The sequence below is a fragment of the Baudoinia panamericana genome (assembly GCF_000338955.1).
Source record: "Baudoinia panamericana UAMH 10762 unplaced genomic scaffold BAUCOscaffold_11, whole genome shotgun sequence".
Classification (NCBI taxonomy): Eukaryota; Fungi; Ascomycota; class Dothideomycetes; order Mycosphaerellales; family Teratosphaeriaceae; genus Baudoinia; species Baudoinia panamericana.
The window spans coordinates 196,237-222,151 of record NW_006911267.1 but is presented as its reverse complement, the minus strand read 5'-3'; the positions used below and the strand labels follow the sequence as shown (position 1 = coordinate 222,151).

General features: G+C 57.2%; 10 protein-coding genes across 10 annotated transcripts; 3 read left to right on the top strand and 7 right to left on the bottom strand.

Annotated features, from left to right (window-relative positions):
- Positions 1 to 160: 160 nt before the first annotated feature.
- On the top strand, positions 161 to 1,556 carry BAUCODRAFT_76019 (uncharacterized protein; the record flags this gene model as incomplete). Its single annotated transcript, XM_007681187.1, has 3 exons — positions 161 to 980; positions 1,035 to 1,157; positions 1,231 to 1,556. The coding sequence occupies 3 exons, from the start codon at positions 161 to 163 to the stop codon at positions 1,554 to 1,556; spliced, it is 1,269 nt and encodes a 422-aa protein (XP_007679377.1).
- BAUCODRAFT_36897 (glycosyltransferase family 39 protein) lies at positions 1,506 to 4,471 on the bottom strand. Its single transcript, XM_007681005.1, has 3 exons — positions 4,062 to 4,471; positions 2,336 to 3,977; positions 1,506 to 2,276 (listed from the first exon to the last, which is right to left on the bottom strand). Exons 1-3 carry the CDS (start codon positions 4,329 to 4,331, stop codon positions 1,813 to 1,815), a joined length of 2,376 nt encoding a protein of 791 aa, XP_007679195.1. The 5' UTR covers positions 4,332 to 4,471; the 3' UTR covers positions 1,506 to 1,812.
- A 230-nt stretch (positions 4,472 to 4,701) lies between these two features.
- On the bottom strand, positions 4,702 to 6,210 carry BAUCODRAFT_46871 (uncharacterized protein; the record flags this gene model as incomplete). The annotated part of the gene is made up of 2 exons (XM_007681133.1): positions 4,702 to 4,869; positions 4,942 to 6,210. Coding segments are annotated over 2 exons (1,437 nt in total), but the record flags the coding sequence as incomplete, so codon positions are not given.
- A 787-nt stretch (positions 6,211 to 6,997) lies between these two features.
- On the top strand, positions 6,998 to 8,869 carry BAUCODRAFT_26551 (uncharacterized protein; the record flags this gene model as incomplete). Its single annotated transcript, XM_007680947.1, has 4 exons — positions 6,998 to 7,043; positions 7,130 to 7,672; positions 7,732 to 8,695; positions 8,743 to 8,869. The coding sequence occupies 4 exons, from the start codon at positions 6,998 to 7,000 to the stop codon at positions 8,867 to 8,869; spliced, it is 1,680 nt and encodes a 559-aa protein (XP_007679137.1).
- Positions 8,870 to 9,724: 855 nt separating this feature from the next.
- BAUCODRAFT_231554 (uncharacterized protein) lies at positions 9,725 to 11,071 on the bottom strand. Its single transcript, XM_007681290.1, has one exon. The coding sequence runs from the start codon at positions 10,759 to 10,761 to the stop codon at positions 9,964 to 9,966; it is 798 nt and encodes a 265-aa protein (XP_007679480.1). The 5' UTR covers positions 10,762 to 11,071; the 3' UTR covers positions 9,725 to 9,963.
- A 482-nt stretch (positions 11,072 to 11,553) lies between these two features.
- BAUCODRAFT_42208 (uncharacterized protein) lies at positions 11,554 to 12,366 on the top strand (the record flags this gene model as incomplete). Its single annotated transcript, XM_007681123.1, has 2 exons — positions 11,554 to 12,034; positions 12,158 to 12,366. Coding segments are annotated over 2 exons (690 nt in total), but the record flags the coding sequence as incomplete, so codon positions are not given.
- Positions 12,367 to 14,621: 2,255 nt separating this feature from the next.
- BAUCODRAFT_26548 (uncharacterized protein) lies at positions 14,622 to 16,713 on the bottom strand (the record flags this gene model as incomplete). The annotated part of the gene is made up of 3 exons (XM_007680946.1): positions 14,622 to 15,743; positions 15,791 to 16,027; positions 16,048 to 16,713. 3 exons carry the CDS (start codon positions 16,711 to 16,713, stop codon positions 14,622 to 14,624), a joined length of 2,025 nt encoding a protein of 674 aa, XP_007679136.1.
- Positions 16,714 to 16,914: 201 nt separating this feature from the next.
- On the bottom strand, positions 16,915 to 19,168 carry BAUCODRAFT_231015 (carbohydrate-binding module family 50 protein). Its single transcript, XM_007681289.1, has one exon. The coding sequence runs from the start codon at positions 18,984 to 18,986 to the stop codon at positions 17,109 to 17,111; it is 1,878 nt and encodes a 625-aa protein (XP_007679479.1). The 5' UTR covers positions 18,987 to 19,168; the 3' UTR covers positions 16,915 to 17,108.
- Positions 19,169 to 19,400: 232 nt separating this feature from the next.
- BAUCODRAFT_76586 (uncharacterized protein) lies at positions 19,401 to 22,467 on the bottom strand (the record flags this gene model as incomplete). The annotated part of the gene is made up of 2 exons (XM_007681226.1): positions 19,401 to 20,549; positions 20,602 to 22,467. 2 exons carry the CDS (start codon positions 22,465 to 22,467, stop codon positions 19,401 to 19,403), a joined length of 3,015 nt encoding a protein of 1,004 aa, XP_007679416.1.
- Positions 22,468 to 23,491: 1,024 nt separating this feature from the next.
- Positions 23,492 to 24,844, bottom strand: BAUCODRAFT_53071 (uncharacterized protein; the record flags this gene model as incomplete). The annotated part of the gene is made up of 1 exon (XM_007681140.1): positions 23,492 to 24,844. A coding segment is annotated over one exon (1,353 nt), but the record flags the coding sequence as incomplete, so codon positions are not given.
- Positions 24,845 to 25,915: the final 1,071 nt, after the last annotated feature.

Sequence of the window (25,915 nt, the reverse complement as noted above, 5' to 3'; positions counted from 1 at the left end):
GCAATCTGCCTTACCTCTTGAGTTGCGATCGTGGTAAGCCGCTTGCGTTGACTGTCATAGGGGCCGTTACTTGTTAGCAGTCCGACTCCGGAAATGGCTTCGTAAGTTGGCCTGGCATGTCTTAGTGTTCGCCAGCATGCCTCCAAGGTTTGTTCAGCGCATGCAGCGCCAAGCCAACACGTACAAGGAGGTCTTCGGAGACCCTCAGTTCGATCCACCGCCGTACCCTTCTTCCCTTCGAGACAGGTCGGAGTCCTCAGCCTCTACAGCCGCAGAGAGTTCGCAACCGCTAGAACGTGCCGATTCGACCAGCGTGGACGCACAAGGTCCGCCACCGCCGTACCACACCGTTGGTCGAGGTCTCATCAATGGAGTCGAAAAGCCTGCGATACCGAAGGACTCGCTCGTGCTGGTCACAGGCGCCAATGGCTGGCTGGGTATGCACGTTGTTGATCAACTACTGGAGCACGGCTATCGCGTTCGTGGGACGGTGAGAAGCGCCGAACATGCCGTGTCCACGAGCGGTTGTTTTTCGAGGAAATACGGACCGGGCAGGTTCACCACAGCAGTGATCCCAGACATGGTGCCGAAAGATGCCTTCCACATTGCTGTACGCGGGTGCGCTGGCGTCATCCACGTCGCATCGGTCATGAATTTCTCCCCTGATCCCAACGAGGTGATAGCACCGTCTATCGCAGGCGCGTTGAATGCGCTGGAAGCCGCCGCCAAAGAAAGCGGCGTCAAGCGCTTCGTCTACTGCAGTGCCTCCGCCGCCGCCGTGGCCCAAGGGTCCGGCTACCGAGAAGACGTAACCAGCGACAGCTGGAACATGGCGTCGTTCAGAACCGCCTGGGAGCCGCCGCCGTACGAGATCGACCGTGCGTGGGCCGTATTTGCAAGCAGCAAGATGCAGACGGAGCAGGCGGTGTGGAGGTGGTACAACCAGCGAGAATGGCGCGTCAACTTTGCACTCAACACTGGTAAGACAGCTCTCCCGACCAAAACGTCAATATCGTCGCTGATTGTGTAGTCAGTGCTCCCTAGTATGCTCTGGGGTAAGGTGCTCGATATGCAAGCACAAGGCATCCGATCGACGGTCGCCGAGCTGAAGCTCATCTACGGCGGCAACGCTGCAGCAACGGCATGGATACCACCACGTACGCTCATCTCCTCGCCCCGAGTTCATTCTACCCCCTCTATCCATATTTCACACTAACCCACGTCAATCAGAATACTTCGTCGACGTCCAAGACGCGGCACTCCTCCACGTCGCAGCCTTACTACTGCCAGATATCAAAGGCCAACGCTTGTTCGCAGCGGAGAGCCCTTACAATATTAACTCGTTGCTCCAGTTGCTTCGCGGGTTGTACCCTGACCGCGTCTTCGAGGGCGACGTTAGTGATCATGGTGCCGATTTGAGCGTTTTTAAGGAGGCCCCGAAGGCAGAGGCGTTGCTCAAGCGCATGGGCAAGCAGGGCTGGACGGACATTGAGACGAGTATAGGGCGGAGCTGTGAGGCGTTCATGACCCGTTCCGGCGCGTCCGGCTCGTCGTAATCGTACCCATGCTTTTCGTTAGGGTAGTGCGTTATACCCTTCTTTGTATATTTTGCACAGCATTCGGCAGCAATTGGTGTCTTTCGTGGCGTGCGATCTGAGCGCCGCAAAACCTATCCTACATCCACCTCGTCCGGGTTTTCCCTTCCTCACTCCTGCCAACTCCCGCTAATGCTACATTAACCCCCTTTCAACGCCGGGGCGCCCCAACCTCACACATTGCCCCCAGCTCGCGATGCTCATTCGATTAACCCACTCACTTGGCGAAATGCAAATCATAGTTCAACCACTTCCTCGCATTCACCTGCTCCACACTCAGCCCGGGCCGCCCATAAGTCAACGGCGCGAAAAACCAAAACCCCCACACCAACGCCGCCACGATAACCCCACTCGCCGCCCACGTGGCCAACAAACTCTGTCCCGCAACGCGCTCGCGAATCGGCTTCCGCTGCAAAGCGTGGTCATCACTCTGCTCCGCCTGCGTCTGGGTGCTCCCCTTCGCCGCTTCGTGGAACTGCGCGTCGGCGAGTTGTGCGACGTCGGCCGGCTCGATGTTGAAGATGAATTCGACTACTGCGCCCGCGACGAGGGCGGAGGCGAGGTGGGCGGGCAGGTAGTGATGGAGGAAGAGCTGGCGGCCCATGATGAAGAAGGGGAGGTAGTGGGCGGCCCAGAGGAGGAAGAAGAAGCCTGTGCTGTTGTAGAGGCGGAGGCGGGTGCCTGCGGAAAGAGGTTGGTCAGTATGCGGAATGGTTTTGTCAGTGCAGTTGGGGACTTACGGGTGTCGAGTGCGTCCACCCCACGGCGCACGGAGACTTGGTCGGCGAGGAGGATGCCTCCAAACACCGCCAAGATCGACGAAGCGAACCACCACCCGATCGGATTACCGAGGAAGTAGATCTGCTGCTTCGTGTCGTTCTCCGTCCAGAAACTCACACCCCGCAACAAGAACGGCCATTGGATCGGGAACGACGCGTAGGGGTGACTGCTCGTCAACGCATTGTTGTGGTAAAACATGGCCCTCTGCAGCTCCAGGTACTTCTTCAAGAACGGCATGGTCTTGACTTTCTTTTCCTGCTTCAGCAAGCGTGGCGAGTCGGCAGGGATACCCGGAATCTCCTCCACGTACCACAAGTTGGAGGCCTGCAGGAGGTTCTTGTTGCCGTTGATCTCGGCTTGCTTGTAACCCCAGTCCGGCAGGGCTGGCATGGTATGAGTGGTCCATAGTGCGACTTTGGTGGGGAAGTGGACGAGCTTGAAGTGCGAGGCCATTGTCGTAAAGTCCTGGCCGGGCTTGCCGTTTTCGATGCGGATCTCGAAGAGGGTGTCGTTGTAGCGCGGGCCGTTTGCGTCTTCCGCGGCTACGGTGGTGAATTCTTGGTTCGTCGGCATGCTTGGCGAGGCGACGTCGTGGGTGAGCAGCCAGGTGTCTGTGACGAGGTGGCGGAAGCGGACTACATCACCGTTGTGGACGCGATGGCCGAGGCCTTCCATTGGTTGGGAGGGGATGACTTGCCAGAGATTGTTTGTGTCGTTGTGAGGGTAGCCTGTCACTTGCTGGCCTTGAGAAGAGATGCGTCCGTCGTCGTAGCGGAGAGGGTATTTATCCGGGTGCGAATGCAGGTAGACCTTGGTTTCTTTGTGCTTCATGGCGATGTTGTCGAAGTAGTCGATGCCGACAGCCTGCTGCGTCATGATGTTGTCCGCTAGAGTGGCCTGGAATTCAGGGGTCATGAAGTCATCTCCTGGTCCGGACCGCGATAATATCGCAAAGTGGACCTGGAACCAGAAGAGGTACATCATGAACGGCACGACGATGAGACCAATAACTCGCGCACCGAAGTGCTTGCCAAAGTCCGGCAAGCTGAGGGCGCCCTGCTTGCGGTTGATATCCAGCAAATCCCACAGATCGATGATGACGGGCACACCAATGGAGAAGAAGGTGAAGGCGCCGACATATTTCGTGCTGATGACGCACGACATGCAGATGCCGGTGAGGAGCAGCCACTTCCACCACTTCCGCCCAAACGGCTCATGCCGTAGCTTGTAAAAGCGGATGTAAGCCAGGACACTCAGCGCCATGAACAGCACGAGCGTCGCATCCAACAGGATCAGCCTAGTCTGGCCAACGTGCGCGTTGTCAAAGAGAACAATGGAAGCCGCGACGATGCAAGCCGGTAGGCTGTACCCGGACTCCCACATAATCCAGAAGACCACCGAGACGGTCAAAGATCCCATGAGCGCCGGCATGGACCGGTAGGCGACGTAGGGGACTCGATTGGTGATATATGAGTCCCCGATATTCTCAAACAGAAAAGCGCCATCGTAGCCGACCAGCCAGCCGGCGAAAGCGAACAGCAGCTTGCCGAAGGGCGGGTGGACGTCGAAGAAGTATGTGCGTTGCAGGTAGTAGGATGCGAACTGCATACGTTCATATCAGCTTGTCCCTCTGCCACCCAGCACGATATCGTCGGCGTCCGAAAGAGAGAGGGTATGCGTGCGTACCTTCCCAAAATGCACCTCATCAAAGACCACCTGATTCGGATGCGTGATGCCCCAGAACCTCGTGACAAAGGCCAGCACCGTGATCACGGTCAAGGCGAGCTTGTAGTCCCAATCCCTCTGCACCGCATCCTTGCCCGCCTGCTTCATTTGCTCTACGGCCTCATTCGCGTTCGCATGCCCATTCGTCAAAGCATTGCCATTTGCTAATGGCTTCCCTCCCTTCTTCGGTCCGTTGGTCTGCCGTTGTCGGACAGGTGGAGGGGTGGACATGATGCCAGCTTGGTCACGGTCTTTACAACAGTTTGAGAGATGTTGATGTGCCGCCCTCAAAGGCTAAGGGGGCGCATAGAGTGCGGTTCTCAAGAAAGTGCCAGCTGTCTGGTGTTCTTTGGTGAAGCTCCAAACGCTCGGACAGGGTCTGGTGCCCTTGCACGGCTGGGGAGGCGCGCGTGAAACATATCGCGTGTTTCGCCTGACGGTGATTGGTCACGTATTACTGCTGCTTTTGCAAGCACATGCACTGCAAACCATCTACTTATGATAGCGGGACAGCAAGAAGATCTCATCGTGGCTGGGTCTCAGGCAACTGGACAGACTCGGTGGGATAAGACCTAGCATTCACTTGAATTACCCACTACTTCTTCCTCTGCCCAGCCTTAAACGCAGCCCCCCTCTTCGCACTCCTCCCCGTCGGCTTCCCCTTACCCACACTACTCTTCCCCTTCTTCCCCAACTTCAACCCCGCCTTGCCACTTTTACTCGTCGCCCGGTGACCCTCAAACACGAAATCCTCCGGCTTCCTAATCCCCTCACCCAACTGCGGGCGCCCGGGCGCAGCCTCGCGGCTTGATCCCGAAGACGCTCTCTCCGGCCTCTTCACCCTCGCCGCCGCCGCCCGACCATACAGTTTGCCCGCTCGTCCCGCGCGTGAAGCCTCCTCGCCAGATACTTTACGGGTATACCCACCCCTCTCCCCCGCCGTCTTCCCCGCCGTAGCATTCGACCCAGGCCGTCCCGACCCGGGCTTAGCATTCCTCTTCACCGCCCTCGCCCGGCTGACCCGCAATTTCCGCGGCAACATGGGCGGGAACTTCTTCTCATCATACCCCAACGCCGCCTCCACGCCGTTTTCGTCCTCAAACTGCACATACGCCACCCCCTTCCCCACCCGCGTCGTACTATCCCGAATCACGCGCACGGACTCCACAGTGCCACACTTGGAGAACGTGCGCCAAAGTCCCTCCTCCACATCCGCGGGTTCTTTGCCGCGTTTCCGCTTCTCGTACCCGTCCGCTTCATTCGCGTCTTGGATGTTTGACTCGTCGTCTACGAAGCCCAAGTTTCCCACGAAAACGCACCGGCGGTGGTCGGTTGGCGCTGGATGCGCGACGACGTCGACGCGGAGATGGCGGTCGAGGATTATGCTTCCGTTGAGCCGCTTGGCTGCTTCACGGCAGAGATGCGGGGAGGAGTAGACGGCGTATGCGTTTGTGGATTTCGTGGTCGCGTCCATGAGATCTTTGCGGGCGAAGGCGGCTTTGCGCGGGATGGAGGTGGCGTAAGGGGTGGAGCGGAAGCGGAGGGATTCTAATTTTGGTGCGGGTGGGTTGGTGTCTTTGGGTGGTGGGAGGGAGTCGAAAAAGGATGTGAGATGCTTGATTAGTGTTTTGCGGGCGGATTTGGAGGAGATGGCGGTGGTGGAGACGTTGCCTAGGAAGATGGTGCGGTTGGCTTTTTGGAGCTCGACGTCTGCGGATTCTTGCGTTTCGTGGCGCGGTGGTGGTGAGGCAACATCGTCGTCGTCGTTGTTGTCATCGTCGAAAGCATCAGCAGCGGCGTCCTCGTTCCCATTTACCTGCCCGGATGGCTCATCGGCATGAGATGTACTCGCCGTAGCGTCACTCTCTACGTGAGCCTTCTGGCGCTTGGCTTGGCGTTCCAGCGCTGCAGCCTCACGATCCTTCTCCTCCTCGCGCTGCAGTCGCTGCATGTAGACGGCTTCAAGGTCATCCTCGCCATCCTTCCGTTTGCGCTTACGTTTCGGAGCCGTTTGCTCCTCTTCAACAATCTCATCGTTGGCCAGATCCTCCGGGACATTGTCGACTTGCACGCTTTCGTCTTCGGGATCTGCTTGCTCCTCATCCCTATCTGATAACTTTACAATACTACGCGACTGTTTTGTCCGTGGTCTCGCTGCAGGCCGCGGTGTCGCGACAGCAAATAGCGACGACAGAGTTGGATCCACGGCATTCTCTGCAGCGAGCAAGGTGAAAGCTTTAGCGGCTGCTGCTTGCTTCTTCTCCTTCCGCACCTTGTCCTCCTTTTCAGCCTTGGTCTTCTTGGTCTTTGTGACCCGGCCGTCCTTCGTCTTTTCAATCTTTTCCGCCATGGCGTGTACCATAGGCTTTGAGATGGTATATCGAAATCTGCTATATGAAATTCAGAGGCGTTCGGAATATAGTTACTCCATATGCCGACAGCCGAACGAACGGACCCTAGCCTGGCTGATTCACCGCTCAGGGCGGCAGAATTCCGCAGCGTCATGCTGCTGCTGCGGTGGAAACGAGAGAGAGACAGACACAGAGAGAGAGAGTGAAGGCCGGCTTTGGCTGCGCTGCTCCACCACAGCAACCCTTCCACCTCCCACCACCAAACGCCTCACATATGACCTCGCATAATTCGTAGACGGAATACACACACAACTCATTCATACATTGACGGTTGTGGTTTTCGTTGCAACCCTCGAAGACCGGCCCACATTCGCTCCTCTCAGCCCTCGGCAGCTGTTTCTGTCCGCGCAACAGCGAGCTGGCGACGGTACGGCACCGACGATACTCCGCGACGACGAGGGTGAGGGTGGACTATAGTTCCGATCATCGAAATAGATTGAGACACAAGAGAAAGTGGCCATTGAGGGGAGAGTGGGCGGGTCGGTGATGGCCCAGTCGGCGACTGCGCGTCGCAGCGAGCCGCATTCGAGCAGTGAGTACTAGTTCACGAGCCATTCTTGCATATCACGGGACACACAATTGCATAGCAATGGCATCGGCTGATTTGCTGTAATGCAGAGTTCACGACAGATCTAGACGCGCACCACCACGCACCGCTTCGCTCCTCGCAGCAACCCGCCAGTCGCGCCTCCACCCCGAGACCCTCGGTATCGCCGCTCAGCACCGCTTCCAGAGCGAACAAGTCGCCGATCACGCCGAGGAAGATGGCGGTGGTGGAGGACGCGGTGGAAGAGGGGGCCGACGCAGACAATGCCGTCCTCGCCGACCCCACCGAGATCGGCGAACAGCACGATGATCGCTCGAGTAGTTTGAGTGAGCCGGATGATGAGCAGGATCTCACTGCGCATGAGCTGGAGGCTATTGATGGCACGGACGTAGCGCAGCGACCTGCCAGAGGTGTAGCGTTGGACGTCGACTCGGAGGCCGAGACGGAGCGACTGGAGAACACGCCGCAGAAGCCGAGACGACTATCTGACGCCATTGGCAAGACGCCTAGTAAGCTCAGTCAAGCGGCGACGGCGGAGGAAGAGCTGTCGGATCCACCGTCGCCTCTGCCTGTGGGTGCGGGCGCGGCTTCTAGTACGAGCACCGTCATGACCGGTGTGTATAGTGCCACAGTGACTCCAGCATGCATGTGGAAGCTGACGACGGTGTAGCAGGCATCAAGCGCAAACGATCCGACACCGCCGAGAGCCCGTTGACGAGCGCCGAGTCTGACTTGGAAGAGTCGCCGCGCAAGCGAAGCTCCGAAGAGCCGATTGAGGGAGCTGTGGAAGAGCTAGCAGACGTAGACGGTGCTGTTGATGGTCTTGGTGAGGATATTGCAGAAGAAAGTGTTGCCATTGATGGCGGCGAAGTCACTCCACTACCCAGTGCGCTGCTCAAAGCCACGAAGGGCAGAAAAGGCAAGCTCAAAGGCAAGCCAGGCAAAGAACGCACAGCAGAGTCACGAACAGAACAAACGCTAGACGACACTACACCACTCGAACCATTACCAAGCGGAGAAAGCGCAGTCAAGACGGAAGACGAAGCACCCCAAAAAGCCGCCGCCACAAACGTCTACGAAGAAGTAGCCAAACAATTCGCCTCCTTCCGCGACAAACTCTACACCGAACGCCTCGCCTCCCTAACCGTCGAACTCGACCTCCTCACCGACCCCAACAGCACCCACCCGGAATACCTCCGCCTCACCGCCTGCCTTAACACGCGCCGGGACAAGCAAATCCGCGAAGCGGAATCCTACTACCGCTACCGACTCCGCAGTACACGCGACCGCACCATCGCCGAGCGCACGCAGTTGCATAGCCAATACTTCCAGCGTGTGCGCGAGGCGAGGGAGAGGGTGTTGTATGGGTTGGGAGAGGAGTGGTATGGGATTCAGAGGGAACGACGGCAGCAGCATCAGGAGGGCGATGAGGCGTTCGTGTTCAAGTTTGACGGGGGGAGGAGGGGCGAGTTGTTGAGGCAGCAGGCGAGGTGGAATAAGGAGGTTAGTGTTCTGAGTGGGGTGGCCCGGTGGGTGGGCTGGCCGGCCGCGCCGGAGGTGGTCGGGGTGGATGGGGAGGAGGCGGGGGGTGACCTCAAGGCGATGAAGGTGAGCTTGTCCGTCTTTCGGACGGGATCGTAAGAGGGAGAGAGTGTGTGTGTGTGCTGACGACTTGGTGGTCTAGATCTCCCGCCGCACTCGCCAACCCACTACCACCACCACCAGCACCACCACCCAAACCGCACAAGCCCAATCCCAACACCTCCTCTACCCCCGCCTCCCACCCCCGGACCCCACCAACGAACGCCTAGCCCACGACCGCTTCATCGAACAAAACGCCTGGGCGCAACCGCAACAACCGCAACGGCAACAGCTGGGGCCACAATCACAGTACGGGTACGGCTACGGCACGCCGAATTTGACGCATACGCCCGATTGGGTCGATCTGCCGGGCCAGCAAGGGTCGCAGCGGAATTTACTGCGGAATTTGAGTGGACGGGTGCAGCGGGAGTCGGTTGGGCCGGCGGTGGGGAGTCCGTATGCCACGCCGTTGCCGTCAAAGACGGCGGGGATGGAACAGCAGGGGTTGGAGCGCGAGGGGATGGCGGGGGTGGAGGTGGGGAGCGATGGGTTGGATCAGGAGAGGCAGCAACCGCTTCCGAGCGATCCGCCTTCTTCTTCTTCTTCGCCTTTGCTCGTCACGAAGCAGCGACAGCCGAACGGCGCGAATGGGTATGCGGGTCCCGGTCCCACTCCTACGCACGATCGGCAAGCGGAAGGGGAAGCGGAGGGGCAGGGGGGTCACCGCAACTTCTCCAATATCTCCGGCGCCAGCACCATCGACGCGCCGATATCCAGCCTTCCCGCTTCTGCGGAGAAAGCGGCACGAGGGGATCGGAGAGAGGACGAGCGGGATCAGTTCAATAATGCTGGCCATACGCTGCCGGCGCTGCTGAGTGAGGTTTCGGCGCCGCAGCAGAGTTTCGAGACGAGTCAGCTGCATCGGCTTGGTGGGGCGGCGGCAGAAGGTCAAGGTGGTAGTGGAAGTGGAGGTGGAGGTGGAGGTGGAAGTGGAAGTGGAGGGGAGAAGGAGGTTTACGCTAGTGTGGGATTCAGGCCGGGGGAAGGGGCGTTCGGGACGCCGGCGCCGCTGCCGCCTTGATGATGCGAAAACTGGTCTGGGGGAGAGTGGTTGGTAATTTGGGGTTTGAGCGTTCTAATGTTCAAGGGGGTCGCTGAAGGTGGTGCGTAAATGAGTGGTTTGAGATACCCTGCATCGCTGTTCGTTCCCCGTGCGTGCGCAATGCAACGTGCATGACTTCCGTGATTTGGGAGTCCTCGAAGTCGTGAGCGTGAGAACAGGTAGACCGGTTGCTTCACGTCGCCTTTCTTCGGCTTTGGGGTACTAGAGGTACCCATCCAACAACCTTCCCCACCCTTTCGAGTCTCTACCTTCCCTCCGCTGACACCCAATCATCTTGAGACCCTGCCAGATTGTCACGAGAATACTATCAATCACAACACAATCGCCACCAACTCTCTGCTCTAACTCGTCAACCAAAGGCGCAGCCGGCCAGTTCGTACACGCCACAACCACCACTCGCACGTCGGGTGACACGGCGGCGTCGTAGATAGCCTTCCTAATCTCCGCTGGATCCGACTTCGCAATCGCCAAATTACCCGCCGGCGCAGGATCCAAGCGAGTAACTTTCGTCACGTCCCAGCCATGACCCGTCGAGGAGAAGAACTCCCTCACTTTCTCCGCCAAGTCGGGCGGATACGGCACCGCGACCGCGAACCGCTGGATCCCCAGCTCCTCGAGCGCGGCAACCGTGGCGAGCGTAGTAGTGCTACACGGCACCCCCGTCGCTTCGGTCAGAGTCTCAGCGAGCCGCCGGTCTTCGGCTAGCGATGCGCCGGTCCACATCCCCGACGTGCCGTTCCAGAGGATGGCGGCGCACTCGGCGTCGGCGAGCAGTTGTGCGGCGGCGATCATGTGGGGGGTGGCGAATTGGGTTGTGCTGGTGGGGTCGGTGCCGATGGTTGTCACGCGGATGCGGGTGAAGAGGGGGATGATGGTGGGGTGGGAGGGGGAGTGGGAGTGGAAGAGGGAGGTTGTTATTGGTTCCACGGCGGTGTTGGAGGAGGGGACTATGAAGCCGATTTTTGGGCTGGTGGTGAGGGAGGGGATGAGGGGGGGCATGGTGAGTGAGGTGGACAGAGTAATTCAGATTGAAAGGTAAGAAGGAAGGACTAAAGATACTTGGTTGCAGGACAACCTCCTTTGTAGAGGTGAAGAGTGCGGTCAAGGTGGTGACTGATAGGCGGTGGTGTCGGCGGGATGCCGGCCAGCAAGAACAATGGTTCATGCGGAGTCACAGTCTCATCATATCGTGGTTGTTGTCATGTAGTGGCTGTCGCATTGTTGCCGGGTCTCCCTCTCCCTGTCTATTAACGGAAGTGAAGGGATGGGGGGTGGTGTACTGTAAGTAGGTACATGTAGTTCATCCCTCCCGTGGAAAGTCAAGGAGACTGCGTCATGATGCCGCTGACGCGCTCCGCAAATCCAACGTGCAACGTGCCTGGCTGCGCGGCCGAGTGAATACGAACAAAGGGAAGCCCAGTCCCCGCGTGGTTGTTCAAAGTTTTGCCAATCTGTATAATTCAATTTCACGTTTGCGACATTTCCATGCATGTGTGACCGGAGAGAATAGGATCGGTCTGGATTGAGAGAGAGTTGGATATCGAGATCCGCCCTACGAAATAACGCACGGTCCACCCACCCACGTACGTCTCGCTTCAGCCCTACACGACCAACTTTCAGATGCCCAAGATCAAGCTCGCCAAACGCACCTTGAGCTCATCGCCAACACACCAACCACCACCACCGCAACAGTCATCTTCGTCCTCCCCACCGCAAAGCGCCTTCTCATTCTCCGCTCCACCGCCTCCGTCCGTATCAACGTCCGCCTTCATCCCTACCAACGGAGGCATCTCGCCCACCGCCCCGGACTTCAGTCCGATCACACCCAGAGTGCAGCCTGCACTGCCAGTCACGTCTAATCAGCATGGCCAAGTTCCAGCCCCGACACCATCACATCAGACGGATATGCCGCCACCTACACACCCTGCCTCCGCGATAGCCCCAGCGGAGTACATTCACCCGCCTCCTTCGCAGCCTTTCTCCAGTGATGACTCGATTGATGGCCTGGCGTTGAAGGCGGCGATTGCTTCGTTGCAGTTTCAGAAGCATCAGGCTGAGAAGGATATCAAGGGTCTGGAAGCGACTCGCAAGCACGCGTTGCAACAGCCACACGCGTTTACTGAAGCGTTGGTTGCTGGCAAGGTGAAGGAAGTGAAGCCGCAGTTTGGAGGCATTGGTGCTATCCTTCAAGCCGCCATCAGTGCTCAACAAGAGGTCGAGGATGAAGAAGATGACGATGACGGCGAGGAGCATGCTGCGCCAGGAGCAGAACGTGACGACGCCGAAACCGCGCGACCAAGCGACGATGGCTCGTTCCGACCGGCAGAAATACCGGACTCCCAACCCTCACGCCCCGCCACTTCCTCGTCCGCCATCCCACCGCCTTCACAACCAGACAACAAGCCTCCAGACTTCTCCCCCTTCCCCGGCCCGCAAGACGTCATCCGCATGCCGTACATCAACTGGGAGAAATACCACATCGCCGGCGACGCGCTGGACCATATGCACGAGCAGCAGCGTCGGTGGCCCGGTAGTCACTTCGCCTACGGACAGGATCGCGGGCGAGAGTTCGCGGTCGCGGCGCCGTATAGTCCCTTTCAGGATGTGTTGGTTGTGGGTGAGGGGCAGCAGCAAGCGGGTGGGGGGGATCGGAAGGCGAGTGCGGCGGCGATGGCGACGCCGACGAGTACGGTGAGCGAGCATCCGATGGAGACGAGGAGGGGTAGTAAGCAGCAGCAGCATTTGCAGCAGCAATAGCCACCGCTATCAGCAATCTGATTATACGGTCTTGAGATGTGGCGATGATAAACGCGCTCAGCTGTTTGCATTGAAACCAGCTGTATGATGATTTTATGCAACAATGCGCTGCGACTCACATGGCAGTGGTCGGACGGGATCAGGTAACACTGGTGAGCGGTGGTGAGGTTCTGCAATTCACCGACTCTTCCTGCCGCCGAGTTCACGTCGTGTTAGATACCTTTCTTCATCATCACTTCATCATCCGGGCAAAAGGTAACCTCTGCAAGGTACTGCTACACATTTACCTTCCATCTTCCCTTTCCCTTCCTCGACTAGCGACACTTTACGCTCAGGAAATAAGATCGAAGATCGAACAATACGGTGGCTACGCGCCGGGTTCCTGCAATACCGCGATGGTACGTATATAGAAGCACACCTTTGCATGTTGCGCGAAACTCCGCTAACAGGCATTGCTCGTAGGCGACGTGGGGATCTACCTCACTACACACCAAAAACTCGTCCTGCATAGCGCCGTGTTGAAAGTGCACTCTCCCTGGTTTGAGGCCGCGCTTGATGACCGCTGGGCTCCCAGTGCTCCGCCGACCGCTAGCAGCATTCTCGGTGGTGACCTCAGACCTTAGCTTTACCACCCCACCGAAGCAATTCGGCCGTCTTCGAGCTACCTTTTTAGAAGGGCAGGTCCGAAGGGTCAACTATACCGACACGGAGTAACAAACATCACTCGTTTCACTGACACCAGCGGAGAAGCCCTCACGACCAGGTCAGGAGCGGCCGCCGAAAGCGAGACGGAAGGAGAGGAACCCACACCCCATCTGAACCCAGCCGTAATCAGCAAAGCGCACAAAGATCTCTTCGGCATCTTCTACCGCTGCTGCCCAACCTTCGAGCATGATCCCCAGGTCTGGTTCAAGCCAGCCATGGGAGCCCTGACTGACGTCGCCGAGCTGAACGTCTGCGAGCAACTTGTCAAGCCGGTTATTGAGTATTACCTCCTCCGTTGCATGCGCACTACGGTGCTCGAGCGTTGCGCGCAGGACCCAACGGATATGCTCACTTTCTCAGTCAAGATTGAGGGTGGGTGGATGTTCGCGGAAGCGGTGATGCATTTCGTTGGCCGTAGTAAGCGGTTTTGCGAACGGGCGAGGGTGGGGCTGCAGATCTGGGTATTGGTGTTGTCAACTTCATGGACGCCAAGCGAGCCGAATTCGAACTCGAGCTGTTCAACGTAGAAATACAAGTACAAAAACTCCACTCAGAGGACTCGAAAAGCCGGTGCGAAGACAACGCCATCGACTTCTTCCACTCCTGGCTCTGCGAACAAGTCAACAAAGGGACAGACTCCTCACTGAGACCGCAAAACGCGAACGTGTACTACTAGATCGACAATGAAGTCGCCATGCCCCGGTCGGCCCGCGTTGTGCTGCTGAGGGAGTTCACGAAGAAGATGTTATCTAATGAGGCGGCAGTGAAGGAGGCGGAGGAGTATCCAGCTTTGAGGGAGTTGTGGGAGAGTGCGAGGGGGGTTGTGAGGCCGTTGCTTGTGGACGCGTTGGGGAGGGGTGGAGAGGTGGGCTGAGATATGGTGCTTGTCGGACGCTTATGATGTCGAGGATTGGGGAGGAGGAGGCGCCGTGGCTAGTGGGGTGGGGTGGGAGTTAAGCTGCGTAGCGGGATTGTGGGAGAGAGTCGGACATAGTATGGGTCGCATTGCAGTGCGTGGAGAACCGGGCGTGATGCAGATTTCCAGGCCTATTGGCAGGGAGGTTCGCTAGCTGCCGCTCTGCATGCTTGGGGGCTTAAACATGTACACAGAGTTGGTCAACAAGGACGACAGGATCCTTTTACATATTATTGCGAGCAAGTGTCTATCGGCTCTTGTCGCCGGACCTCCACAAGGTACCTCCTCTCCCGCCTCTCCGCCTCCCTTCCATATTACACGCGGACTGCGTGAATTACCTCACAGGCACCGGGCAGGGGTGCCATTTCTTTGCATACAAAAGATGGCGGAGGTGCCGACGCTGGCGGTGATGGCTCGTATCTGGTTCGGTTATTAAAGAACCGCCTCGCTCGGTCTCATACAGCTGGGTCTCACGCGTCGATCAGTAGCTTCTCATAACCGGCGGCACTGCCTTACACTCCTCTTCATCAAGTGTCGAACCCGTCACCTTCCTATACCCAACCGTAACATCATCCCCTTCTCCACGCTGCCACGTCAAGCTATGCTTCATCCACTCGCCGTCGAGCCGGTCCGGAAAGTCTTCTCTCGCATGACTGCCCCGACTCTCTTTCCGCGCCACCGCACTCTTCGCCGTCTGCGCCGCACAAGTGAGGAGGTTTCGCAGCTCCAGCGTCTCTATGAGGTCGGAGTTCCAGATCAAGCTTTTATCCTTCACCGCTATCCGGTTCTTAAAGTCGTGTTGGATCTGTGCCAGGCGCTTGTTGCCTACTTCTAAGCTGTCTTTGGTACGGAATACGGCGATGTCGGCTTGCATCACTTTCTGCATGTCCGTCCGTAACTGGGCGCCTGATGTATCGCCGTCTGATTTGCGGATCGCTTCCATCTCTGCCAGGCTGTCGTACCCAATATTCTGTGGGGCCGCTTTGTGGTCCATACCTCGCTCGTTGTTGGCCGCGATATCCATTGCGCACGCCCGGCCGAACACCACAATATCCAGCAAGCTGTTGGCACCCAGCCGGTTCGCACCATGCACACTCACAGACGCCACCTCTCCCGCAGCGTATAGTCCCTTGACCGTCTTCTCACTACCAGTGACAGGATCGACATTCAATACTTGTCCTTTAAAGTTCGTCGGCACACCACCCATGCAGTAATGCACAGTCGGAAGCACCGGAATCGGCTCCTTCGTGATATCAATACCCGCAAACACTGATGCCGTTTCCGCAATGCCAGGTAAGCGTTCATATATCAGCTCTTTCGGCAAGTGGCTCAGCTGGAGGTAGATGTGGTCCTTGTCCGGTCCGCATCCACGGCCGTCGCGGATCTCGATGTTCATGCTCCGCGCCACGACGTCTCGCGAAGCCAGATCCTTTGCCGTGGGCGCGTATCGTTCCATGAAACGCTCGCCTTGCGAGTTCAGTAGGTACCCACCTTCGCCTCTCGCACCTTCTGTGATAAGTACGCCAGCTCCGTAGATACCGGATGGGTGGAATTGGACAAACTCGAAGTCTTGGTTTGGAAGACCGGCTCGAGCGACCATTGCCTACATATCATCAGTAGTAGACATATCTCAGCGGACAGCGGACTCACGTTGCCATCTCCGGTGGACGTATGTGCCGAAGTGCACGAGAAGTACGCTCGTCCATAACCGCCCGTGGCCAGCACTGTATTGCGCGCAAAGATTCTATGCAATTTGCCGTCTTCCATTGACATGCACAGCACGCCAACGCACGCTCCGTCCACCATGAGAAGGTCTAAGCAGAAGAACTCGATGAAGAAGTTTGTATTGTGCTTGACATCGTCAGCACGAGAGCAGTCATGTCCGCACTATCATTACTATCTCCTACCTTAACACTCTGCCCATACAGCGTATGCAACATTGCGTGACCGGTGCGGTCAGCCGCGGCACAGCATCTATAAGCCTGCCCTCCCTTCCCATACTCCAGACTCTGCCCGCCCAATGCACGCTGGTATATCCTGCCATCCTCCGTCCTCGAAAATGGCATCCCATAATTCTCTAGCTCATAGACTGTATTAGCTGCCTCCCTGCACATGTAGTGTATCGCATCTTGATCGCCTAACCAGTCTGACCCTTTCACTGTATCGTACATGTGCCAGCGCCAGTCATCCTTTGTCATGTTACCCAGGGCAGCGTTGATACCGCCTTGCGCGGCGACGGTGTGAGAGCGGGTTGGGAAGAGCTTCGTAATACAGGCAGTTTCCAGACCGGACTCGGCGAGACCGACTGCTGCACGGAGGCCTGCGCCTCCAGCTCCTACGACAATGGCATCGTAGTGGTGGTCGATCAGAGAATGGTCGATCGGCGAAGCAGCTGCAGTAGTAGCTCGTCGACGCTGAGCTTGGCCCAGCAAGCCTCGTCGCTGGCTAAGAGGTAAACTAGTGGGCATCCGGCGTCCGGCTATCCTTGTGTTGTACTGGAACTGCGGCATATGCGGCAGGCGACCAAGGACAGTTGCTGCGTCGACCCAAGCTCGTGATAGAGGCCACGCCATCGTCATGCAATAGGCGATCCTAATTCTTGTTGTCACTTCGCTCTTGGAGAGCGTACAGCCTCAAGTCCTACGGCGACCCTTCATCGCAGGAAGAGCACACCTCCCGTGAGCATTAACTTGCAGCCGAGGTAGTCGTATTACCAGAATCGTCCAGTCTTGCTCTCTTCAGATAGGGACGGTGCGGAGAGGATCACTCAAGGCTGCAGAGTCGCGAAATGCTCCCCACAGTGATCGACGCCTTTTGCCGGGAATGGGCGCCGCGTCCGGAAATAGTGGACCTTTGAATGTTGCATAGCCGGTGATTCTCCGTCTACTGCATGGTAAGATGCATCGTCGCCTGCGACAAGGCTGTACTTTGTGTGTCCGATGTCACAAGGCGACTCGCCCATAGTGGTTCAGTCCACCTTGCCACCTTTCTTCGACCGCTCCCGTGCAACAGCACCATCAAAGTACGATATTGCAGGCCTGGTAGTGGTCTCAATGGGTACGATTGAGGCCTGCCGTCCCCTGCCAGGTTCATCCTCACCTTCATAGTCGAGACCAATTTCAAACTCGTCAGTCATCTCAATTAAGTCGCCAATACCACCAGCACCTCTGCCAGGAGCGCCCACGGACGTACGAGCAGCTCTCTGCCGGTCTGTTGACTGCACTGCACCTTTAGCTTGTGTCGCAACACGTCGCATCCACGACTCGATGGCGCCGCCAACGTTCTCGAGGTTGAGATTCCTGCTATGGTTGGGTGTGACACTGCCAGATCCAGCCGGAGTGGGTTCATCCGTATATAGCGGCATGCCAGGAGTGAGCAGTGCCTGATGGTGCCTCGGTGGCGCCACGTCAGGCAGATGCTTGGCAAACATTTTGTTCAAACCATCCTGTGCCGGTCCCGGTGCACGCACGTCCTTGCCCATAGTGCCAACACCTCCTGGTCCAGCCAGGTAAGAAGGAAAATAGCCATTGTTCGCATTGCTGAGTCTGCGCGGCCGCTGGGGTCGCTGAGGCGGATCCTGCCGCAAGGGCGAGACGGCAACCAGCTGCTCGCTCGCGGGTAGTCGTGGAACGTCAAAAGAGGTAGAGGGTGTCTCATTGTCAGAGTAGGAGTTGCTTTTCCGCCGTGCGGGTGGGAAATAGCCAAGCGCTCGCCGTGGTAGGCGAGCAATCTCCGTGGGAATTGTGGCGCCGGGCAACAGCACCCATGAGTTGTGGTGCCACGGTTGGTCGGTGTCCACACTGGATGCTGCCGCTGAAGAAGACGGTCTGCGGCTTGTATGTGTGGATGCGGAGCTCGCCCGATTACGCTTAAAAGCACTGCCGTTAGCCACCTCGGTGGTCTGCACGGCTACCTCCTCTGCTTGCCCTGCGGAAAGAGCATCTGCGTCTGAGTTGAGCAAGTCCAGCGCCTGAGATCCACCAACTGGTCTGCCTTTGACGCCACACGCATCCACAGGTAAAGTAAGAATCTGACGAGCTTGCGCCGTGTCGTTCGGCCACATGCGGTTCGCCTTTCGCAATACATTCGCCGAGCAGTTGTATTTGAGCGTGATGCCAGCTAAGGTGTCGTCAGGCGCAACATGATGGATGTAAACCAATGCTTCCCTGTCCTCATTCTCCCCTGGCGGTGCCGATATGGACGCGCGCTCGTCAGATAGTCTCCGTTTATATTTGCCAAGAGTGTCCTGATAGCTTGACTCCTGTTGCGTCAGCAGGTCTTTCCTTTTCTTCGCGCGCAGCGCCGTAACTTGGTTATCCCGCGTACCAGTGCCGACGCTGGACACCGCTACTGTAGGCACCGGCGCAGCCGGACCCCATTGTTGCGGAGGCGCACTGGTTGAGGATCGCTGACCGTTCTGTAGACGGTGCACTGGTCGTCTCGTACGTGTAGGCTTATCCTTCGCATCCAGTGCCACGTCGCCGCTCATCAGTTCGGACGCTATGCCTTGAATGGCCGACCAGGACGTGCCCCATAGGTCTACCAGTGCGCTTGGCGACTCGTGCCCAGCTCTCCGCTGCCTGTTGATGCTGTCTCCAACAGACGTCGGACCAGGACTACGGTTCTGCTCGCTATTATCGGCCCTTGGCCGGCTTAGATGGGAAGACGGTAATGGCGACTGAGGTCGACTGCCTAATGGAGAGGGTAAGGGAGAGGCTCTACGAGCACTAGTAGCGTTGAGAGGATCACCGCCATCGCTCAGACCAGATATAAGGCGGTTTGTGCGAGGTCGTAGGGACGAAGAGGCTGCTGGCGTGGAGCTGGTGCGGACATTGCTGGCGCTCATCGCCGGCCAAGCAGCTGCATGAGATGAGACGATGCATGTGTGGCCTCAAGCCTCAGTTCTCTCGGTGTCATGAATGGCTTGTTATCATCTCTCAGTGCTCATTTAATGTAGCTACCTTTCGTATCAAGCACGAAGGAGCAATGCAGTCTAAGTGAGCTGTAGGAAGGTGTCGACCTAGGTGCTGCCCGGCGTCATGCACGCCAAGTGCTCCCTCGTGGAGTTGAGTTCCGGACCGGTACGGGCAGACGCCGGCGCATTAAGGCAGCTTCACATGCAAAGACAGACTGAATTCGAGACAGCATCGACAGGGTAACCATTTCGGAATCGAGACGCGCTGGGACGAGCAAATCGCCCAAGCTTCGTAAGTGTGCTATACAACAACAACACACACTCTCTACAATCCACGCAGAACGCTCACTTCCAAGCATTTAATCCAGCCCAAGGGTCACCAACACCTCCGCCACTACCCGCCTGCTGCGGAGCACTCCGCCTAGGGTCACTCGCATAACCCCCGGGACCAGACGGGTACTGAGTAGCTTGTAGCGCACTGTAATCCTGCTGACCTGGAGGTGGTCCAGGCGGAGGCGGAGGGGGTTGCCACCCAGGCGGCACGCTTTGGCCTGGATATTGCTGTTGGTGCTGCTGTTGATGCTGCTGACCATACTGCGAACCACTCGAATGCTGCTGGAAGCTACTGTACTGCTGGTTTGGTGGTGGCGAGAAGTACTGCTGGTGTGCGGGCGGTGACACCGGGCCGTACGCACCCGGGTCGTATGACGCTCTTGATGCGGCCGTTTGGGTGGCGTAGCTCTGCGGTCGAAGTGGGAGGTTGTTGTTTGATTGTGCGGGTTGGTACGAGGACGAGTGATGTGGTGATTGCACGCCATTGGTGTGGTACTGCGGCGTTGCGATCGTTGGTGGACTCGTTGCAGGATTGTAAGCTTGCTGAACTCCGTATCCCGACTGTGCTTGTAATGGAGGCGGACGATGCGCGCTGCTTCTTGAGTCCGCCAGGCCACCGCCAGCGCTCATGCCGGGTATGGGTGAGCCGGCGCTCTGCGCTGATGGGCTGACACTCATACGCTCCATGAGCTCTTTTAGTCTTGCTTGCTCTCGATCTGCGCCGCTGCCTTTCGCAGCCTCGATCGCGCTCAATAGTTGCCCGCCTTCCGATCGTCTGTTCTCCACGAATGACTCAACATTCTTTTTCAAACTATCGACGGTGTCTTTCATCTCATCGTAGAATTGCTGTGCTCGTGAAAGGCCGGCTTGCAGGTCGGTGTATGCTTGATACACCCGCCGATACTTGCTCAGTACTGTATTTCGTTGCCGCGAGAATGCTTCGTACTTGTTCTGCTCTGACCGCACGCGCTTGTCTTGTAGGAGGTCGCCATACGTGCGGGTAAGCTCCTTCATGAGCGATGACTGCTTGTGGTTGGCTTGGAGGATTCGGTTTTGGTGAGGTCGGAACTTCTCGAGCTCGGCCTTGAATAGTTGCGCTTCCTGGTTGGTAATGGCCTTCTTGTTGAGTATCAATACATTGCTGATATCGTCATTGTGTATCTTGATAACAGTCAGCAAATGGCATGCAGGACAGATAGCACCAGAAGCTTACCTTGTCTTTGAGATCTTTCAGCACCTGCTGCCGCTCACGCTTCACCAGCTGCAGTTTCCGCATAAGCTCTTCGACCTTCTCTATCTGCTGCGCCACGCTCTGCTGCGAATCGTCCGCAAAGTCGTCATCGAGCAGATTACCTTCGTCTCCGGCGCCAGGGCTCGTGACGCCCTTCTTGCCCGCCCCAGCCTTGATCATGGCGCGCTGATACAGCACATCCGCCTCATCCGTCTCACCCGCTGAGCGCATCTCGTCGAAATCAGACTCGAACTGTCGAAAAGAGCTGTACAGCTGCGCATCGCTCGTCGAGGCTTCTTCCACCGCTGCTCGATATCTCCGTGAGTCCGTTCGTAATGTGGAAGTCAGCCGACTCGAAGGCTGCTGCGTCCAGTCACCACCGTACTTGGTCCGCATCTTCTCGCACACCGCCTCCTCCATATCCAGCTGCTTGGTGCTGGCATCCAGAGTTGTAAGAATGCTTTGCTTGTCCTCCCGCAGCTGCTCAAACGTCGCTCCAAAGGGACTATGACCAGCCAACTCGGCGCACCAGCTCCGGAAGTCTTCGTCAACACCCATCGTATCCTCGTTGAGTGCTCCCTTGAAGATGTTGAGACTGCCCGGTAGCTTCAGGTAGTCCAGCGATGTGCTTAGCTCATCGTCCGCTGTCTCCACTCTCTCCGCCTCCGCTCGTATAAGCTTGGCCTTCTCCTCATCGTACAAACTCGCACTCTCGGTGACAGACATGGGCACGATGCGTTGGAAGATGTCCGGGCCAATAATCCGCTGAATGTCTTGGCCTTGATAGAGCTCAGACACAGGTATTGCTTTGGCTGCCGGAAGCTTCGGTATGCTAGTGAGATTACTCTCAGAGGGTACCGTTTGATGATAGATCATGTCGTTGTCGCGATTGTACTCCGTGATGAGCTCTTGTATTGCGGACATGTGCTTTTTCGTCATGTCTACCAGAATAGTGCCAGTCTCGTTGCCCAAGTTGCTGTTCGAAGGTACGCTTCCGGGAAACGCATTAGCCAATCTGTTCGCCTCCTTGTTTGCGTTCTGCGCTGCTTGCAACCGAGATATTGCTTGGCCGTAGCTGTTCGCTTCATAGTCCGCTATCGCCTGGTGATACTGCGCCAAACTCGCCATATGGTGCTGCTTGATCTGCACCACCAGCAACCATACCCGCTCAAACACCGCCTTTGCAACGTTTTCCTGCACACCCTCAACAGCTTGCGCGTACAAGTAGGCAGCCTGCGCGGCCAGCTTCGCAAGCAGACCCGGCTTCTTCCTGTCCACGATCTGCTTCTCAATGAACACCTCCTGCGCCTGCGCGAGCATCACGGTGATCAACGTCTTGACGGTCTCCCTGCTCAGGTCCGTACTAGGGGCGTGCAGGAAGTTCTCGTTGATGTAGGTGAACATGCCAGCCGACGCTTGGAACGAGTGGTACGCCGTTTTCAATCCGGCGTCCTCATGACGATTTTGACTCGCAGCGTGACATGACAACACCGCCGAGATGTTGAAGATGATGCTCGCTTTCTCATAAGCCAACGAGTACTGGCTCGTCGGCTTGTGCGTGAAGGCGTCGAACCATGTGAAGCTGATCTTGATGTGGTTCTCGTCCACCGGAAACCGTAGGTCCAACAACTCCAGCTGGCCGTAGTATCTGTACAGCAGATCTCGCCCTGCCGCGCTGTCCTTGCCCGCCCCTCGCATGTCCTGCCTGAGCCGATTGAGAGTATTGCACTCATTGTCGTAGCTGTTCGGATCGTCCCCATAAGCCGTTCGAATGTGATGCTTGAGCGGTTGCACCCAGTCGATTTCGTTCGTCTGTTTCATCGGACTCGAAATCATCGGGATCTGCATGGCGGAAGCGCTGAGTTGTCGTGAGAGACCCGGCCGGGTCGCGATTGGCAACATCTTCGCGTTTGTCAAACACTGATGTTGGCGATGCAAGAGCCCGCAACCCCGTGACTGCCGTCAATGCTTCTGCCTGCCAAAGCCCGTCGTAGGCCCTGAGGGCTTCTCGACTCTTGCAGGCACCCACTCAACCCAACATCCTCCAACCACTTTGTGCGACGAGCGATCTGTACCCCTCCAATTTGCGCTGTACCACAGGTCCAGTATCGTTCCAACCTCTTCCGATCAATAACACCGATGACAATTGACCCTCCTATATCGTTCCAAACGGTGTTCGTACAGCACTGCGTCTAACATTCAAGCCCGCAGTGACGTGGGGGAGAAACGGGGACGCTTTTGAAGGACCCGCACCGGCGCCAAACAGCCACGCGAGCATGGAAAACGCTCACATGCAAGCCTTCTAGCGCCACATGCACCTTTTCATGCACACCAACATGCAGATCAGCGAATGCCGACATGAAGACCTGCACCGCTGACGTCGGCGGGACGCCCGACACAAATTCAGCCTGGCTATCGTGCTTCTGTATGGTCGTGCATGGTCGCATAGCGAAGGCCAGTTAGCCGCCGGCGCTTAAGCGACTTCCTGATTGGGAAGGATATTGACTGCATGTCTATGGGCGGAAAGGTCAAGTTATGGTGGGAGCTGTATGGAGAGTGATCGCTGGTGGTACAGATTACTTGGTCCAGCGCCATATGGGCGGAGTCGAGAGATGACCTCAGACCAACTCTGACATCGTACTGTACAGTCGCTCGCTGCGTCTTCTATACAATCTCCTCCACGCGCGAACCAAGGACAAACGCGCTGGCTATGCGTCGACAATGCTATACAAGTTGCCCCAGAAACGATCAAACGCCCACGTAACGCCAACAGAATGCATGCTTAACCAGACCCAGACCCAGACGCCTTCTTTGGCGGCTCCTCCTCCTGCTGACCTTGCTGCTGACCTTGCTGCTGTTTGTTCATCCCATCATGCTGCCCGGTCATGGAATGCCACATATTCTTCAGAAACCCCTCGTTCTTATGCTCATCCGCATTCTGCCCTTGCTTCGGTGACGAGCTCGGTGGTTCCTGCTTGAATTGATTCAGGTTCATGACCCGCTTGGCGGACTTGTCGCCCATCTCATCCGCCAACATCTCAACGATCGTTCGTTGATTGACGGATAAGTACTTCGGCATCTGTACCTTGAACTCTACTCTCAGGTCGCCATTGTTGCCGCGTCGAGAACTGAGCTTCTTCATACCCATGCCGGGTAAGGTGATCTTGTCGCCCGTGCCTGTGCCGGTGGCGACCTTGACTTTTACTTCGCCTTCGAGTGTCGGTACGCTGATCTCACCTCCCAAGACGGCGGTCGTGAGAGGTATCGAGGCCGTATATAGCACGTCCGAGCCGTTGCGGGAGAATTTCGAATCCGGCGACACGCGGATGAAGACGTACAAATCGCCCTTTTGCGTGCTCGCCTTGGGGTTCGCAGCTTGGCCGGTAGGTGGGTAGTCGCCTTCGCCCATGACCCGTAAACGCATGCCGTCTTCCACGCCGCCAGGAATGTCCACCGTCACCGTTCGTCGTTCTCTGACCGCACCATTCCCACGACACGTGCCGCACTCGCCGCCCTTCGGTATCTGCACGCCGGTCCCACCGCACGTGCTGCACGTACTCGCCATCTGAAAGCCACCCTGCATGAAATGCACCTTCGTACCCGTGCCATCACAACTCTTACACGAACTCCGGCTAATTCCCTTTTTCAAGCCGCTGCCAGTGCACGTCTTACACTGCACCAACGGCGTAATCACAATGTCCTTCTGCACGCCCTTCGCCGCATCCATGAAAGAAATGTTGGTCTGCACCTCGATATTCTCCCCCACCATAACCTCCTCCTGAAACGGCGCACTCCTGCCTCCCCTCCCCCTTCTTGCGCCTCCGCCTCCAAATGCCGAGAACAAGTCCTCGAAATTGAACTCCGCGCCAAACCCACCACTCGCGCCGCCACCAAACCCACCGAACCCTCCCGCGCCGGCAAACGGATTACCCGGTCCGGCTCCAGCGCCTCCCGAAGGATCAAACCCGGCGCCTTGATCGAACGCAGCTGCGCCATATTGATCCCAAGCGGCTTTCTTCTTGTCGTCGGAAAGTAACTCGTAAGCGGACTGTGCGTCTGCGAAGCGCTCCTTCGCTTTGGGATCTTTGTTGGTATCCGGGTGGTATTTCTTCGCTAGGCCGTAGTACGCTTTCTTGATCTCGCCGGCGGAAGCTCCGCTCTCGACGCCCAGCACTTTGTAGGGATCCTTGGTTGCGAAGGAGGTGGGTGAGGCGTGGAAGTGTCTGCGTTGTTGTATCCGTTCGTGGTTTGTTCGGGAGTGTGTTGATTGTTTCGGGCGGGTATGGGTCGATGTTGATGTGGTTAAGCTTCGATGTCGGGGCGGTGGTCGGTCATGATGCGAATGAGATGGCAGGCGAGTCGCCGCGATGCATCGGAGCGGTGCCGCTGCCCTTGAGACGATTAGGGGGGACGCAAGGCTCATCGCAGTTGTTGTCGTCTTGTGGAGGCCTCTTTAGCGATGGTCATCAACCGCAGCTAGGATATAATCGGTCATGAGTAGCACTTTCAAACTTTCTCTGGATGCGAATGGACAATCTTCGGCTGTCCTCGGAGCGTTCCGCTCGGTCGGAATCTTCGAGAGCTATCATCCACAGTGTCTATTCTTCTCCATCTCATCATTCCTCATTCTACGCATCACGAGGGCACGCACGTATGCAATATGCCGGTGGACCGACAATCGCGATTGATTACTTCTGGATGGCTCCATGCACTGCGCGTCTTTTCAACAACCAGCACCCTCAAGCGGAGTATAGTCCGAGACGCAGCGACAGGCCAGTAAAATAGCCGCATGAGAGTATGTCCGCGTTATGGATGCCCGTTACGCGACTCATCTCGTGTTCGACAGCACCATCGTGCACCTCTTGTATGCCATGTATGTCTTTCTGCGATGCACTCATGCTTCGGAAACCGTCCGCCAAGCCCTATTTCCCAAGTAAGAAGTAGCAAGATTTCAGCACATCCGTTAGCGTTGGCTGGTTTCAACCAATGAAGACTTTACCGGACTCCGCTCCATTCACTTCGGCAACCTTCCCAACCCGTCTCGTGTTGATCGCACACTCTGCTTCTCTTAATCAATGTCCTCCATGCTTCTTCCGTGGTCATCAAACCTCGTGTAGTTGAATGATCGCTGCGGCGACGGGCTTATCGCCGCCATGTAACACTCTTATCTCGAGGAGTAAAGCTCAAAAAGATATGTTACGCCCCTCCGCCTTGGCCCTTGAGAGACCCTTACGAAGATTCGCGCTGTCATACCAGCAACGGTAGAGATAAGGCCAGGCTGCCTTCCCTTTCCCTC